Source organism: Grus americana, chromosome 10 (genome assembly GCF_028858705.1).
Source record: "Grus americana isolate bGruAme1 chromosome 10, bGruAme1.mat, whole genome shotgun sequence".
Classification (NCBI taxonomy): Eukaryota; Metazoa; Chordata; class Aves; order Gruiformes; family Gruidae; genus Grus; species Grus americana.
This window is the reverse complement of record NC_072861.1, coordinates 11374971-11389991: the sequence shown is the minus strand read 5'-3', so window position 1 is coordinate 11389991 and position 15021 is coordinate 11374971. Positions and strand designations below refer to the sequence as shown.

Sequence of the window (15021 nt, the reverse complement as noted above, 5' to 3'; positions counted from 1 at the left end):
TATCAGTAGTTAGACAGTGTTATGTCTGCCTTATTCATACAGGCATTCTGCTTTATATTACTAAAAGTAAATATGTTTGTTCTAACTTCAGGTCACCTGAGTTCTTCATCAATATACCCAGTCTGCCTTGCACCTTATTTGATAGTAACATCGTGTTCAGACAACAGAGTGCGGTTCTGGAGATGTACTGTAGAGACAGACCTAAACAGCAAAAATGAAGAAAGGGAAACATATCATTGGAGAAAATGGCCTCTAATGAATGATGAAGGAGAAGACAACAGCAGTACAGTGAGCATAGCAGGAAGGCCAGTTGCCGTTAGCTGTTCTTACACAGGGCGTCTTGCAGTAGCATACAAACAACCCGTACAGCATAATGGGTTTGTTTCCAAAGAATTTTCCATGCATGTTTGTATACTTGAATGTGAGTCTACAGGAGGATCAGAATGGGTTTTGGAACAGACAATTCATCTGGATGATTTAGTTAAGGTTGGAAGTGTACTTGATTCAAGGGTCAGTGTAGATAGTAATTTATTTGTTTACAGTAAATCAGACGCTTTTTTGAATAAAGACGAATACCTGGTGCCCAGTATCAAGCATTTGGTGCATTTAGACTGGGTATCAAAAGAAGATGGTTCGCATATATTGACAGTTGGAGTTGGCGCCAACATCTTCATGTACGGAAGACTTTCAGGAATTGTAACAGATCAAACTAGCAGTAAAGAGGGAGTAGCTGTCATTACTTTACCACTAGGTGGTAGCATAAAACAAGGTATAAAGTCAAAGTGGGTGTTGCTTAGATCAATTGATTTGGTATCATCTGTAGATGGCACTCCTTCACTGCCTGTTTCTCTGTCCTGGGTGAGAGATGGTATACTGGTAGTGGGAATGGACTGTGAAATGCATGTTTATGCCCAGTGGAAACACGCTGTCAAGTTTGGTGATGGAGAAAGCGATGTTTTTACTACTGAAGACTCAGCAACACAAGATCCACACAAAACAAGCTTGATAGCAAAGAAGACCAGTGTAATTGATGGGGCAGGTATTGTGGATGATGTTTTTGGCACTCCAACTGTCATTCAGGATGGTGGCCTTTTTGAAGCTGCTCATGTTCTTTCACCTACTCTACCCCAGTATCATCCAACCCAGTTATTAGAACTTATGGATCTGGGTAAAGTTCGCCGAGCCAAAGCCATTCTATCGCATTTAGTTAAATGTATTGCAGGAGAAGTGGCAATAGTTAAAGACACAGAAGCTGGAGAAGGAACTGGTCCTAAACGCCACCTTTCTCGCACCATTAGTGTAAGTGGTAGTACTGCAAAGGATACCATCACAGCTGGAAAAGACGGTACTCGAGACTACACAGAGATAGACTCAATTCCCCCACTGCCACTGTATGCGCTGCTTGCTGCAGATCAAGATGCCACATATGTTTCTGAAGAAACTTCTAAAATACCTCAGGGCTCTGAAGATCATGCTAAGAGAAAAACAGAGGATCACTACTCAGATCTATTCCAGATTCAGCCTGTTACAACTGAAGACTTTACTGATTTTGAGCCTGAAAAGAGGGAGACTAAATCCAAAGTTATTAATCTGTCACAGTACGGTCCAACTTACTTTGGCCGAGAACATGCTAGTGTTCTTTCAAGCCACCTGATGCACTCAAGTCTGCCAGGCCTCACTCGACTGGAGCAGATGTTTCTTGTAGCTTTGGCAGACACTGTGGCCACGACAAGCACTGAACTAGATGAGAACAGAGATAAGAATTACTCAGGTTAGTAACTGACGTTATTAAATTAACATTCCTGTTCTTCTTAGCAAAGGTAAACTTAGTCTTTGGGTATTTTGGGATAACAAAGCTGAAAGCTAGCATCAGTTATTCAGCTTAGATACAGTAAGAAAGAAAAACACTTAATATAAATCTCTACTTATATTTCATACATAATAAAAAACTTGTAGTTCAGGTTCTCGGCAAATTTAGAAGCATCATATGCAGTGAGAGGAATGTATAAGTTGTATATGTGCCTCTTGTAGTCATCTGCATGTTCAAAAGTCAAAATTTTATATTTCACAGGAAGAGATACCTTAGATGAATGTGGTTTACGATATTTGTTGGCTATGCGCTTGCACACTTGCCTTCTGACATCACTCCCACCTCTGTATCGAGTTCAGCTGCTTCACCAAGGTATTTCATAAAGCGAAGTATTTCTTTCATTTGATCCACCTAAGCTGACAGGACCTGGTTATGTTTGATTTATAATACAATATTTCTATTACCTGCATATTCATTTCAGATTATAGCTATTCCATTAAGGCCTTTATTTTGCAAAGGCTTAGTATAGGCTTCCCTGCATGCACTGTGAAGAGCAAAAACAGTATAGCTCTAGAACAGATTCCGCCCCATTCAGTTTGAGGCATAAGTTGCCCAACCAGATAGCATATAGTTTGTATATATATTTCATTGTCTCTGCTGGAGAAATTAAGATACTGCTTTACATGAGCATGGCTTTATCTTACCTTAAAGATTATTTTATTATTTTCAGCACAGCAGGTTTTTTCTCTTGCTCAATCTGAGCAAATGCTATTGTGAAATGCAGGAAAGAAAAGCAGTTACCACCTAAGCAGCAGACAGAAAGGTTTCTGGCCCAGATGGGTCTGCCTCTGCAATAACAGAATATTTTTCCTTCGGTCTTTCACCATATAACTCTAGTACGGATATGAATGGGATACTGAAAAATGATGGAAGAAGCACTGAGGAGAGGACATCCCTAGTGAGCAAAAAGATATTTCAGCTGTTCCTTTAGCAGCTCTACTTCCTGTTGAGGGAAACAGCCTCTCTCAGATCTACCTAGCTCTTGGGTTGGAGATCCCACCTTGCATCTCTGACATAATCCATTTGCTTATTAACAAGTCTCAATCTTCTGAATTTTATTATCTTACATTGTTGTTTAGGCCTATCCACCTGCCATTTTGCATGGGCTTTTCATTCTGAGGCTGAGGAGGAGTTGATCAATATGATTCCTGCTATCCAGAAGGGAGACCCACAGTGGTCTGAACTAAGAGCTATGGGTATTGGTTGGTGGGTCAGGAATATCAACACACTCCGACGGTGCATTGAGAAGGTACTTATTATTGCTTACAAATTATAGTTACCTGTTGTTAGATATGCCTTAACAGGTACGCACGGTGACTTGTGTATAGCAGATTCCTTTGTACTCCAGCCTAGCCAGGAGCCTGCAGAACTAGTTCTTTCTATGCCAACTGACCTTAGCAGTCCTGGGTTACAAATTTCATTATTCAGTAGTAAAATATAATACCATTGATCTAGGGAAAAGCCATTTCTGAAGCACTTCCCTCCCCCATATTTTACAGTATGTTAAAGATCATATTAAGTACTCTATTTTAAGAAGAATCTTGTTTTCAGGTATATGAGACAGTATATATCTGTAAATTAAACATGGAATTATGCTTTGTGTTCAGTAGTGGGTTTCATTTAAGAAATAAATATCTAAAAATATTAGTCAATAAAAACTACATAAAGAGTCTTTTTGCAAATTTTGTATTATTTATAATGGAGTAGTATAGAACATAAAAGATCTGAACTGCAAATAAATGCAGGTTTTACTCTTCTGAAGAGTCACAAAATTACAGTTTTATAGAAATATGCACATATATTATGTAAAACCAAAATAACACTAAATCTCATTTGCATGCAGAGTTTTCTCATGGGAGGTCTAATAGCAGATAAAATGCAATATATTTTTGAGATAATATCTAAAACTGTTTCCCATAGCTACCAATGAGATTTAAATGCTGCTTTAATAAGAACTTCATTCACCTTTCTTGTATCTTGAAGTTTAATGGATTTGAATAATTACTAGCTTTTACTTCTAAGTACAACAAATAATGCATCTCTGAAATGTCTGTGGAACACCAGTACTTACTAGTCTACTAAATTTCCAAGTCATCTGTTGTAAAAATACATTAAAAAAGTTACAGGATACTCAAAGAATCCAAGAGAAAAACTTAATTATCCTAGTACTCCAAATCACATACAATTACATCTTTGAGTCCTATACAAAAACCAAACAGCGTTCATTAAAGAAAAGCTTGTATTAGCTGATGTAAATAATGGATTGCAAGAGGAATTTCACCTAATAGTACCACCTACTGTAACTCTTTTAAAGAAAAGATTATTTGCACATTTGTAATGTCCTGCTGTGGTTGAGAGGGGTTAATACCTGCAGCAGTGCTGTTTTTCTGACTCTTAAGAACATTTACCATGTAATGAGAGCCATCACATATGAATAAAACATTCTGACATAAATTACTGTTGCTTTGTAGAAATAATAGGCACCTAGACCATCCTTCCTGACAGAGAGCATATGATACTGTGCTAAATGCAGCCTTTATTTTTTCAGTAATAATAGTAGGTTTTGTTTACTACAGGTTGCAAAAGCTTCTTTCCAGAGGAACAATGATGCCTTAGATGCTGCACTTTTTTACCTTGCTATGAAGAAAAAGGCAGTGGTGTGGGGTCTGTTTAGGTGAGTTCTGCTAGCTTTAAGTTTTCTTAATTGAACCAGGAATGCAAAACAGAACTCATTCAAGATTAGAGTTTAAAGTGGTGCTGTTCAAGTGATTGTATGCTAAAGTTATGTAATAATTAGTTGTATACATTGCATTTCTTTATGTAGGTCCCAGCACGATGAAAAGATGACTGCCTTTTTCAGCCACAACTTCAGTGAAGATAGATGGCGCAAAGCTGCTTTAAAAAACGCTTTTGCTTTGTTGGGAAAACAGCGCTTTGAACAATCAGCTGCATTTTTCTTGCTAGCAGGTTCACTGAAAGATGCTATAGAGGTACCCACTTTTGAGAAATTAAGTTTCAGTTTCTAATTTGACCTATGTAACTGTATCCTTACCATCTGTTCTCTGCTGATGTTTGCACAAATGGTGTGGTATGTCCACACATGACCCCCTTGTGCCCTGCAGACATACCATTTACCTCCACACTACTGTGAAAAGCAGCTTGGAAGCTGATCTGAAGGCCAGAATAATTGTTCTGATACATCAGTCCTCAGTGGAACCGCCCTTGGGAATACCAGTCATGACCCTTCTGGCAAAACTTTGTTTGATCAGCACAGTTAAGTTGTAGCACTCTGTTCAGCCTCTAGCTATTCTGCATGACCTATTGTTACAACATTAAGTAAAAAAAAGAAGAGTTCTGTAACAGCCCTAGGATCCCTTTTTAGTGGAGCTGTGATGTTGCCTGCCACAAGGGAGGTGAGAGCTGTAAGCAGGATCATAACCTAAGCAGTTCCTCTCAGGAGAGAATGGGAATTAGAGAAGTTTTAGTTATCCTGCCTATTATGCAGTATGTTTGTCTTTACCTGAGAACATAAAGAATTTCCCTCAGAGATGAAATTCTGCATATGAGACAGTGTGAAGAATATCTTACAAGGGGTGTATTAACATAAAAGTTGGGAGTTACGTTTATTCTACTAGGTAGAATAAACATCTTTATCTTTACTGCTGCCATATTGATTTTTGACATGCTGATGTACTGCTATGCATATCATAATTCCTGAAATAGAAGAAAGTACACCTCTTTACAAACATGAAAGAAAATGTTACTTAGATATATATCACTTAGCACATTTCTGACCCCAAGATAAATATATACTTTAAAGAACAGATATGATGAGAACAAAAATTATCTGTTCTGTAAACATATATTGCTATTTATTTCATTTTTATTTTAAAGAACTACCTTTCCCTCATAAAGCCACCTTTTCCCCACTTCTTATTGTAGGTGTGCCTTGAGAAAATGGAAGACATCCAGTTGGCTATGGTTATTGCTCGTTTATATGAATCGGAGTTTGAAACCTCTGTCACATACACCTCCATTCTTTATGAAAAGATTTTGGGTTGCCATAAGGACGGAGCAGGGTTCAGCTGTACTAAATTGCATTCTGATCCATTTCTGAGAAGCATTGCATACTGGATAATGAAAGATTACACTAGAGCACTGGACACGTTATTGGAACAAACACCTAAAGACGATGATGAAAACCCAGGTAAGGGAAAAACATTAGTCTGATAGAACAAACTTATTAAGGCAAAGTGGAGAAGGAGAAATACTTTCTGTGTATGTACGCAGTCCCTTCTCCTGAGATGCCATTATGCTGAAATCATTAATTGGCTTATGTACTGGCCTGCTCACTTTCATCTACTTCTTAAAAAAAAAAAAAAAAGTTTTTCCCATTTCTTCCAAGGACTTGTCTTCAAACCCCCAATACTGAACTTAGTTCTGCTGCCAGATAAGCTCAGGAGGGCCTTTGTTGTTTGGTACTTCCCTACAATGCCTCTCTACCACTGAATGCTGGCTAGTCTTTATTCCAGTGGACTTAAATTGTCATTCTTGCTTCTAGGGATTAGCAGTGTTCTAGCAGGATCTCTTATCCTGTCTCTTCTAAGATGAATGTTAAGTGACAGGTGGTTAAATAGGTTTCTGTGGCACATTCTGTCCCTTGGGGAAATCTCTACCTGGCTGATCATCTCAGCTTTTTTAGGCTTACCTGAGTGGAATATAAGAGTGAGGCAAATGAGGGAGTTTAGTATCTCATCCAGCTCATACCTTTAATCTTTTTGTGGGGAATAAGTAATTTTTTTCATTTTGTTTTGGCAACTACACCCAAAACTGTCTTTGTTTTTTGACAAATCTCTGTAATGCAGGAAATACTACAAAACAGAATAATACCATTTTAAAGCCATTTTCAATAGATTTCATATCTGTTTAATTCCTTAGTTATCGTCAAGTCGTGCAATCCTGTGGTATTCAGTTTCTACAATTATCTTCGGACTCACCCTTTGCTCATCCGAAGATACTTCAGCTCACCAGAAGGGACTCTGGCCACCTTAGGTCTAAAAACTGAGAAAAGCTTTGTTGATAAAATTAATCTTATAGAAAGAAAATTATTCTTCACTACTGCAAATGCTCATTTTAAAGTAGGCTGCCCTGTACTAGCTCTCGAGGTCCTTTCCAAAATTCCAAAAGTAAGAAAAAAGTCTACTGTAGCTGCAGAGAAAGATTCATCTAGTCCTCCAATACAGGTTGGTGTTTCAGATTCTAAAGCCCTAAGGGATGGTGCTGGAAGTGGTGATATAGACTGGTCAAAGCCAATTTCAACTTCCTTTGCTTTGGAGAACACTGTTGAATCTTCAGCACAATTTGACTGGAGCCAACCAGCAGTAACATTTGATGATGAGCCCCTTACTCTTGATTGGGGTGAAGACAAAAATGGGTCAGATGAAGAGGACAAGGATGTTGGTATAATGATGAAAAACTCAAAATCTGATTCTAAGAATGGAGAAGATGATGAGAGAACTTCAGACACCATCTCACAAACACCACATGGGGAGATTTCTGATGCAGGAGACACTGAGGTTGATGTTATTGCTGAACAACTGAAGTTCAGAGCCTGTTTAAAGATCCTTATGACTGAACTGAGGACTTTGGCTACAGGCTATGAAGTAGATGGAGGAAAGCTCAGATTTCAGCTGTACAACTGGCTTGAAAAAGAGATTGCTGCTATGCATGCAATATGCAACCATGACACAGGGGGCAAAGACTATTGTAAAACATACACCAAAGTAAATGGGGATCTACTTGATCATGATGATATTACGGATAAGCCAGATATTGGTTCGTATGAACGGCACCAGATAGAAAGACGTAGATTACAAGCAAAACGAGAACATGCTGAAAGACGAAAGTGGTGGCTGCAGAAGAACCAAGCTCTTCTAAGAGTTTTTCTAAGTTATTGTAGTCTTCATGGGGCACAAGGTGGTGGTTTAGCCTCTGTAAGAATGGAACTGAAGTTCTTGCTGCAAGAGTCACAGCAGGTAAAACAAATTCAACTAATTTCTATTCACCAGCATGAACAGTTCAGGACTGTCAGTTTTGTCAAATGCCTAAGTTTGTGCCTAGATAGATAGATGCTTCTTATGTTTTGCCAGTCTAATGGTCAAGATCACTTAAACGTTCTTGGAGAAAGAACTTGGTATTTACGTGTGCTGCTTTTTTACATCCTGATTATTTGGTTCTTAAGAATCTGTTATAGGACATTGAGGATTAAGCTACATATAACTGGAATATAAATGTTGCTGTTTCTATTACAGTTGCAGCATTATATATGTGTTTTCCAATGAAATTATAATTTTGATCACAGTATTCTGAGTGTCTATATAATACATTAAATGCACTGTTACTGAAATATGACAAGATCTCATTCCCTACACCTCTGCAAATCATGCAAGGGATCTTCGCTGCAAGGCTCAACAAGTAATAACAAGTCAGTCAGGGTAATGCTCCCTTTTACTATGTTATGGCATTTTCTACATTTATTTCATACAAAAGGAGATTGTTTTTCCCCAGGAAATATTAATGACTAACCTGAGCTACAGCAGATAATTTGATACTGGGCAAGTCATTTAACTTGCTCTAGTCCTAGATGTCTCACATTTCAAATAGGAGCAGTAAACAACTGTTTTAGTGGTACTAGGCTTAGCACATATTTTTAAGAATAATTAAAAAAATCTATTCGTTTCCACTTGAAACTTTTGTTATTAAACTCAGACCAGTGAGTATTATGTCAACTCATGCTGCTGCAAGTGCATTTTTAGTTAGTGTTTCTTAATAGACAAACCCAACACTTCCTAATGAACTACATAAAAATACTCTTCCTGCAGCAAATCAAAAAGTGTTCCAGCAAACTTGACTATCAGGTCTGATCCATGTTATTATAGTAAATAAGAACTTACTTTTGACATCAAACACAGTAAAATCTTTTCTGTACTGAGGAGACAGCTGTGGAAGAGGATAAATAACCCTGAAAAAAAAATTTAAGATGTAAAATTATCAATTTTTTAAAAACCTTTTTTTTTCAAAGCAATAATTTTAAATACAATATTTTCTTTTAAACAGGAAACTACTGTAAAACAACTCCAGTCTCCACTTCCATTACCCACAACACTACCTTTGCTTTCTGCAAGCATAGCATCCACAAAAACCGTGATAGCTAATCCTGTGCTGTATTTAAACAACCACATCCATGATATTCTTTACACTATTGTGCAGATGAAATCACCACCACATCCTAATATTGAAGATGTCAAGGTAAGGAAAAGCTTTCAGAAAGTGCTAAATTATTTTTTTATAAAATGGGGTGTGAGCATGCAAAAATAAAATGCAGTGTTTGAGCCAACTTTTCAACACTTACCCTTCCCACAATACTGACTTAAGTGCAACAAACTGAAAATGCTAATTAACCACTTGCTTTCTGACATCTTTTTGAATCTGGTTAGTTCCCTTTCATCCAAATTCTGGTCATTCTCCAGAAAACATTCCAAATGTGAATGTTCACTAAACCACTGAATTCATGGCTCTTAAAACAACATGATCATGTAAGTTAACTAATTATTATTCTGGTCAAATCCTGTAGGGAGATTAATGAAAGTAGAGATAGGAAACTAAGTTACTTTATGACCTTCTATTAATATAGATACTATAAAACTTAGTCTAGCGTGAATTTCCTCAAGTGTACTGGTTTTTAAGGAATTGTGGTGAATTACTTTATCTGCGTCCATACTCTGGGGTGAATAAATTCTGTTCAAATTCAGGAAACGGAGGGAAAAAAAGCCAAAGACCCTCAAACTATGACACAGTTAATTAGTAAGAAGCTAAATCATTATTTTATATGTTTAAATCTATTCATATTCATTAATTTGAATTTCTATTAACTAAATGAAAGTAGGGAAAAATTAGGAAACTAAATGGGTTGTCCCACTGCAAGGCAGTTAAGTTTCTAAAACTGTAACCCAAAAGCTCATTTACATCTCATTTTCTCTCTTGTATCAGTTGACTCCTTTTCCACCCTGCATTATGCTACAACAAGCATCTTTCTTACTCTAAAAATTCCTACTTCACATGCATTTTCTTTTAAAAGAGAATTCAGAAAAAGCTGGCACTTCCTAACTGTAAAACAACTATTTAGATAACTCATAGCTTTAACCTACATCTAGCATTTGATTAAAGGGAAAGATGGTAGGTAAAGATGGAAATGAACACAGGGTGGGTTTAAAAAAGTTTACATTTTTAACAGTTTGACAGCACCATTTTCTTCACACTCTGGATTTCACGGGGCATTCCAAGAAATCCTTCAATTTCTTCTGTTTAAGAACTGAAGTGTTTCTGTTGCATTGTGAGGCAGTTAGAGAGTATTATTCTTATTACTCCTGGAGACTTCTGGAAATTTATAAGCACATAACTGAGGTAAAAAAGAGATTATAGATAAAAGAATCATACAATGATTACACAAACGTCAGTATTTTCTGCATATTGAGCAACTACTGTTACATTGAACTGTGGTGTAATATAATACGGCTTCTAGGAACCATTCTATCAAATTCATTATAACAAAACATACTTAATCACTCCATCAGTATATTCATTCATTGAGACAGTTCTGTATTACAGTAAGGTTAATTATCTTGACATAAGATTAGAAAGTTTTGACTGCAACCAAATGATCTTGAACAAGCAGTTGTGATTTTCAAAGTCCTGTATGTTAACTTAAAGTACCATTCAGTTACTATTTCCTGCACTTGGTTTAAAACTAGAACATTCCTGCATAACACATTTCCAATGCTGTTTAGAAAGAATTGTAGTTTATTCACCTTGTATATGTAACTTATGTATCGTTTATTGGCTCTTTTTATTTTAGGTGTACACACTTCATTCTTTAGCAGCTTCGCTTTCTGCATCCATTTATCAAGCACTATGTGACAGCCACAGCTACAGGTAAAACCAGAAGTTTTCTTACAGTCCTACATTTGGAGTATTTGGAGTAAGGTATTAAATATCTGCGTATGGGTATAAATACTTATAATACAGTTTACACATTGCTAGCTTTGATATGCCAGATCAATTTTACACAGATATAACACCACCAATCATTCAGATTTTTCCAATAAGTAATAGGTAAGTCTGGTGTCACTCTCACTTTGGATGCTTCTGAAAAATATTTGAATGCTGTTTTCCACAGCACATCCATTGCTGAATAGGGGTGCAGGGGAAACATTGGAGACTAACTGAAGTCAGGTTTCGGGCAGTTTATATTCCAAACTGGAAGTGGAAAAGAATGCTGTAAAAACATTTTTTTAAAAGTCTTTCGGAACAAATATATTATTAAAATTTTTGAAAAATATTTTTTATATCTGGAGTTATGCACATCACGTTAAAATTGATAATGCCACATGGAAGCATTTAAAGTTTAATAAAAATATTTTGTATACCATGAAATTATAAAAATCCTGACTTAGTTTTAGAGAATTTTAAATGTTGCATTTTCTGATTAAAATGAGAAGCATGTGTATATACTGTACTTTATTACAAAAATATTGTAAAATCCTTTCTCATCAGAAAAAAATTAATTTGTATTTAGCAGTCAAACAGAAGCAAATCAGTTTACAGGAATGGTTTATCAAGGACTGCTTTTGAGTGATCGACGCAGACTGAGGACTGAAAGTATTGAAGAGCATGCAACTCCAAACTCATCTCCTGCTCAGTGGCCTGGTGAGACAAAAATAATATTACTTTTAGCACCACTGGACCAGCTCCACATTTCAAAATTATCTCACTGTCCTGTAATATGATGGATGAAACAATGGATGATCAATGATGGATAAATATTTTTGATTTAGTTCTCAGATTAATAACAGCCTTTAACTTTTTCATGTATCAAATAAACTTTCTATCTGGCAAACATCTTGCTTGAAGAAGAGACCATGATCTTCAGGATAAATTCAATAAGCTGATAATTTGTCATCCTTTAATATTTTCCTCCAGTCTGCCTCACCCCCTAGCAAAGCTATTTCTGTTAGCTGTTCTACAGTACTGTCTTACATTTATGCATTACTTGGTATAGCTATCAAAACAACTACTCCAATGTACTAGCATAAATTTAGTATTTTGAGGTCAACTGTGGAAACAGTGCAGGAATTTCACAGGCAAGCTGAACTTGTATTTGCAGAGAAGTACAATGCAGAAGTCCCAGACCTAAGGCAGTTTTTAAAATTTTTGATCTTTATGATTTTAAGAAAAATATTAATAGTATGTTTCATCTGAATAAAAGTATTGACTATCAGTATATGTTTAACATAAAATGTAGAGGTGAAACATTTCCTTTTTTTCCATTTGTAGTCCTACTCATTTAACATAGAACTTTTCCTCTTTTCTCTTTGCAGGTGTGAGTTCACTTATAAATCTCTTAAGTTCAGCTCAGGATGAAGATCAACCAAAGTTAAACATCCTACTTTGTGAAGCTGTTGTAGCTGTCTACCTGAGTCTCCTTATACACGCCCTTGCAACCAATTCATGTAATGAATTATTTCGACTAGCAGCCCATCCTTTGAACAGTCGAATGTGGGCTGCTGTGTTTGGTGGAGGAGTGAAACTTCTTGTAAAACCTCGAAGGCAGTCAGAAAATATTCCAGGTACTTTGTTCTTTAAAAGTCATACTAATGATTTGCATTTTATACGTTTTAGTAAGCTAGTAGGCCAGAGTTCCTTCCTTTTAAAGACAAAACCCAAGCAAGCAGAATTTAAGTATCTACTGGCAAGAAAACTGTTACATTAATTAAAAAGCAGAAAAAGATTAGTCTTGCAGTTGTCCTTTGTAAGGCATCCAGCACATTCTGAATTTGCCATAAAAATTGTACAGTTATTATATTGCTAATATTACTATTAGATGCTTACTTATAACACTTCACAGGACTTTCAGTCATTATTTTTTAGACAGTTTAATACCTATGGTTTTCTTTACGTGAGAGATGAATGTTATTGTTTAACAACTGCAGTAACTTGGAAACAGTATTTCTGAAACCAATTTCTACTGCAAGGTATGATTTCACCTTGCACAAGACCACAGAGAAGAAATATCAACTTGATCTGTCAGAAGAATAGTTCATGTAAGCTCTAACTAAGACCAGGAATTTTGCAGAGATGAGTATGTCTTAATATACCACATGAGGAGAAGCAAAAGTGGAGATTGAATTCAGGCTCTAGAGACAAATACAACCATTTGTCATAGACTTCACACTGCAACAATACTGAAAATCATGTCACACAGACTTTCAAAACGACGATAGGCTCAAAAATTATACAAAAATTAGATGTTCCATATCTGAAATGTAAACCAAAACAATAATAAGGCAATGCACCATTATAAGTATGCACAAAAGATATTTGTCATTCATGGAATAACTTAAACTCATTTAGGGCAGTTATTTTCACAAGATGTTAATATGAATAACTTATATATGTCGTCATTTGAGATGTATTCTGTTTTCCTTTAACTTACAAGCTGCTACAGCTTCTGATGTTTCAGAGGATGGTAATGAAGGTTTGTAAAAACTTGCAGTGTAGATGAATGTTAGTAGTGGCTTTTTAAAAAAAAAAGTTTTTAAATATCTAGCTCCTTTGTAATAAAGTAAGCGTAATCTTCAATGTTGCCTGGCCAGTAACACTTGGAAAAACATATTCCATATTAGTATTTTGATAACTATTAAGACATTTTAAATCATAACACTTTAAAATAGACTTCAGTTGTCAAAAAGCCTGTCTCTCTATTCAAATTTTCTTTGCTATCTTAAGAGTTCCTTGGCTTATATTTTGAATAACTACTGTTACTTGTGCAGTTTACAGTTTAGTGAAATTTTATTTATTTTATTTCTCAAAACTTCTTCATTTCCTGAGAAATTTTTCAGCTAAAAGCTTTTTACTTAAAAGCTACATCTCTTGAGAATTTAATCCAGATAATAAATTGTATTTCTGATGATACATCCAATGTATAAATGCCACATTTATTGAATTAATCATAAGTGAACTTTTTGTATGATTACACTTACTTTATTTAGACTGGCTTTGATTTCTGAATCAGTAGAAATTAGTACCAATAACAATGGTTTTAGTTGCTTCAATTATAAAATGTAGCCATTTCTAAAGACGCAATATTAATATCAGCTTTCCAAATTACCTGCATTTAGCACCACCTCTTCCCTCAGAAGAAATGGATAAACATCGCCGTCGGTTTAATATGAGAATGCTAGTGCCAGGAAGACCAGTAAAAGATAGCACTGTACCACCACCTGTACCTGCAGAAAGACCCTCTTACAGGGAGAAATTTATTCCTCCAGAACTTAGCATGTGGGACTATTTTATGGCAAAGGTAATTTAAAATGGAAAATATAAGTTATAGTTATAAAAGCATATTTCTTCTCTGTTAAGTTTTAAATGACAAAAATACTGTGAAAATGTTGAGTGCTCTTCATGGTAAGCTGTGGAATATTATCTTCGTAATAAAAGGTGAAGAGCCTACAAGTCTATCTCTTCACTTTCAAAACATGTCTCTTGCCAATAATCAAGATTAACACTTTCCTCCTTGCTACTTGTTTATGTTTTAGGGAAACATTTATAGGTTAAGTTGTTGTCATTTAAACTCTATGACAGTGATAACTAAAGTAAGAGTTGAGTATTAAGACATCAGAAAATTGCTTTTATAGCAGACTTTTATTGTTTTGCAGCCATTTCTTCCTTTATCAGACAGCGGTGTTATATATGATTCCGATGAAAGCATGCACAGTGATGACGAAGAGGATGATGCTTTCCTCTCTGATGTACAGATCCAGGAACACAAAGATGCCAATTCTTACAGGTTAGCAGAAATTGCCACTATTTTAGAATAATTATGTCATGTGCTTACCTTTGCTTCCAAATTAAAGAAAATACAGGTCCTCTGCACCATCCAGTTGAAGTCAAACAATTTTAGTACTGTGGATAGACTTAACTGTGGCAATGGGATTACAGAAGTCACAAATTCTCATCACAGTTAACAGTTCCCCATTTACTTGCCTAAAAAATGGGATCAGGAGGTCAAAGCTGTGTGGTTTGTGGTTTTTGGA

General features: G+C 35.9%; 1 protein-coding gene and 1 long non-coding RNA gene across 5 annotated transcripts in view; one reads left to right on the top strand and one right to left on the bottom strand.

Moving 5' to 3' along the window:
- Positions 1-15021, top strand: part of DMXL2 (Dmx like 2) — a 54453-nt gene that overhangs the window by 27489 nt on the left and 11943 nt on the right. For all 3 annotated transcript variants that reach the window (XM_054837321.1, XM_054837320.1, XM_054837322.1), the window contains exons 18-30: positions 92-1771; positions 2072-2182; positions 2950-3119; positions 4447-4544; positions 4695-4860; positions 5813-6077; positions 6809-7905; positions 8987-9178; positions 10785-10861; positions 11505-11635; positions 12307-12555; positions 14107-14288; positions 14644-14774. In XM_054837321.1, coding sequence (XP_054693296.1) covers positions 92-1771; positions 2072-2182; positions 2950-3119; positions 4447-4544; positions 4695-4860; positions 5813-6077; positions 6809-7905; positions 8987-9178; positions 10785-10861; positions 11505-11635; positions 12307-12555; positions 14107-14288; positions 14644-14774 — 4549 coding nt within the window. The remainder of the gene's footprint in view (positions 1-91; positions 1772-2071; positions 2183-2949; positions 3120-4446; positions 4545-4694; positions 4861-5812; positions 6078-6808; positions 7906-8986; positions 9179-10784; positions 10862-11504; positions 11636-12306; positions 12556-14106; positions 14289-14643; positions 14775-15021) is intronic.
- LOC129210940 (uncharacterized) lies at positions 336-14888 on the bottom strand. Of its 2 annotated transcripts, XR_008578676.1 has the most exons (6): positions 14823-14888; positions 10153-10306; positions 8824-8891; positions 1615-1740; positions 1326-1474; positions 336-468 (listed from the first exon to the last, which is right to left on the bottom strand). It is a non-coding gene; the product is annotated as an uncharacterized LOC129210940 (long non-coding RNA). The 2 variants fall into 2 exon arrangements; XR_008578675.1 differs by lacking the exon at positions 14823-14888 and having other exon boundaries at positions 10153-10571.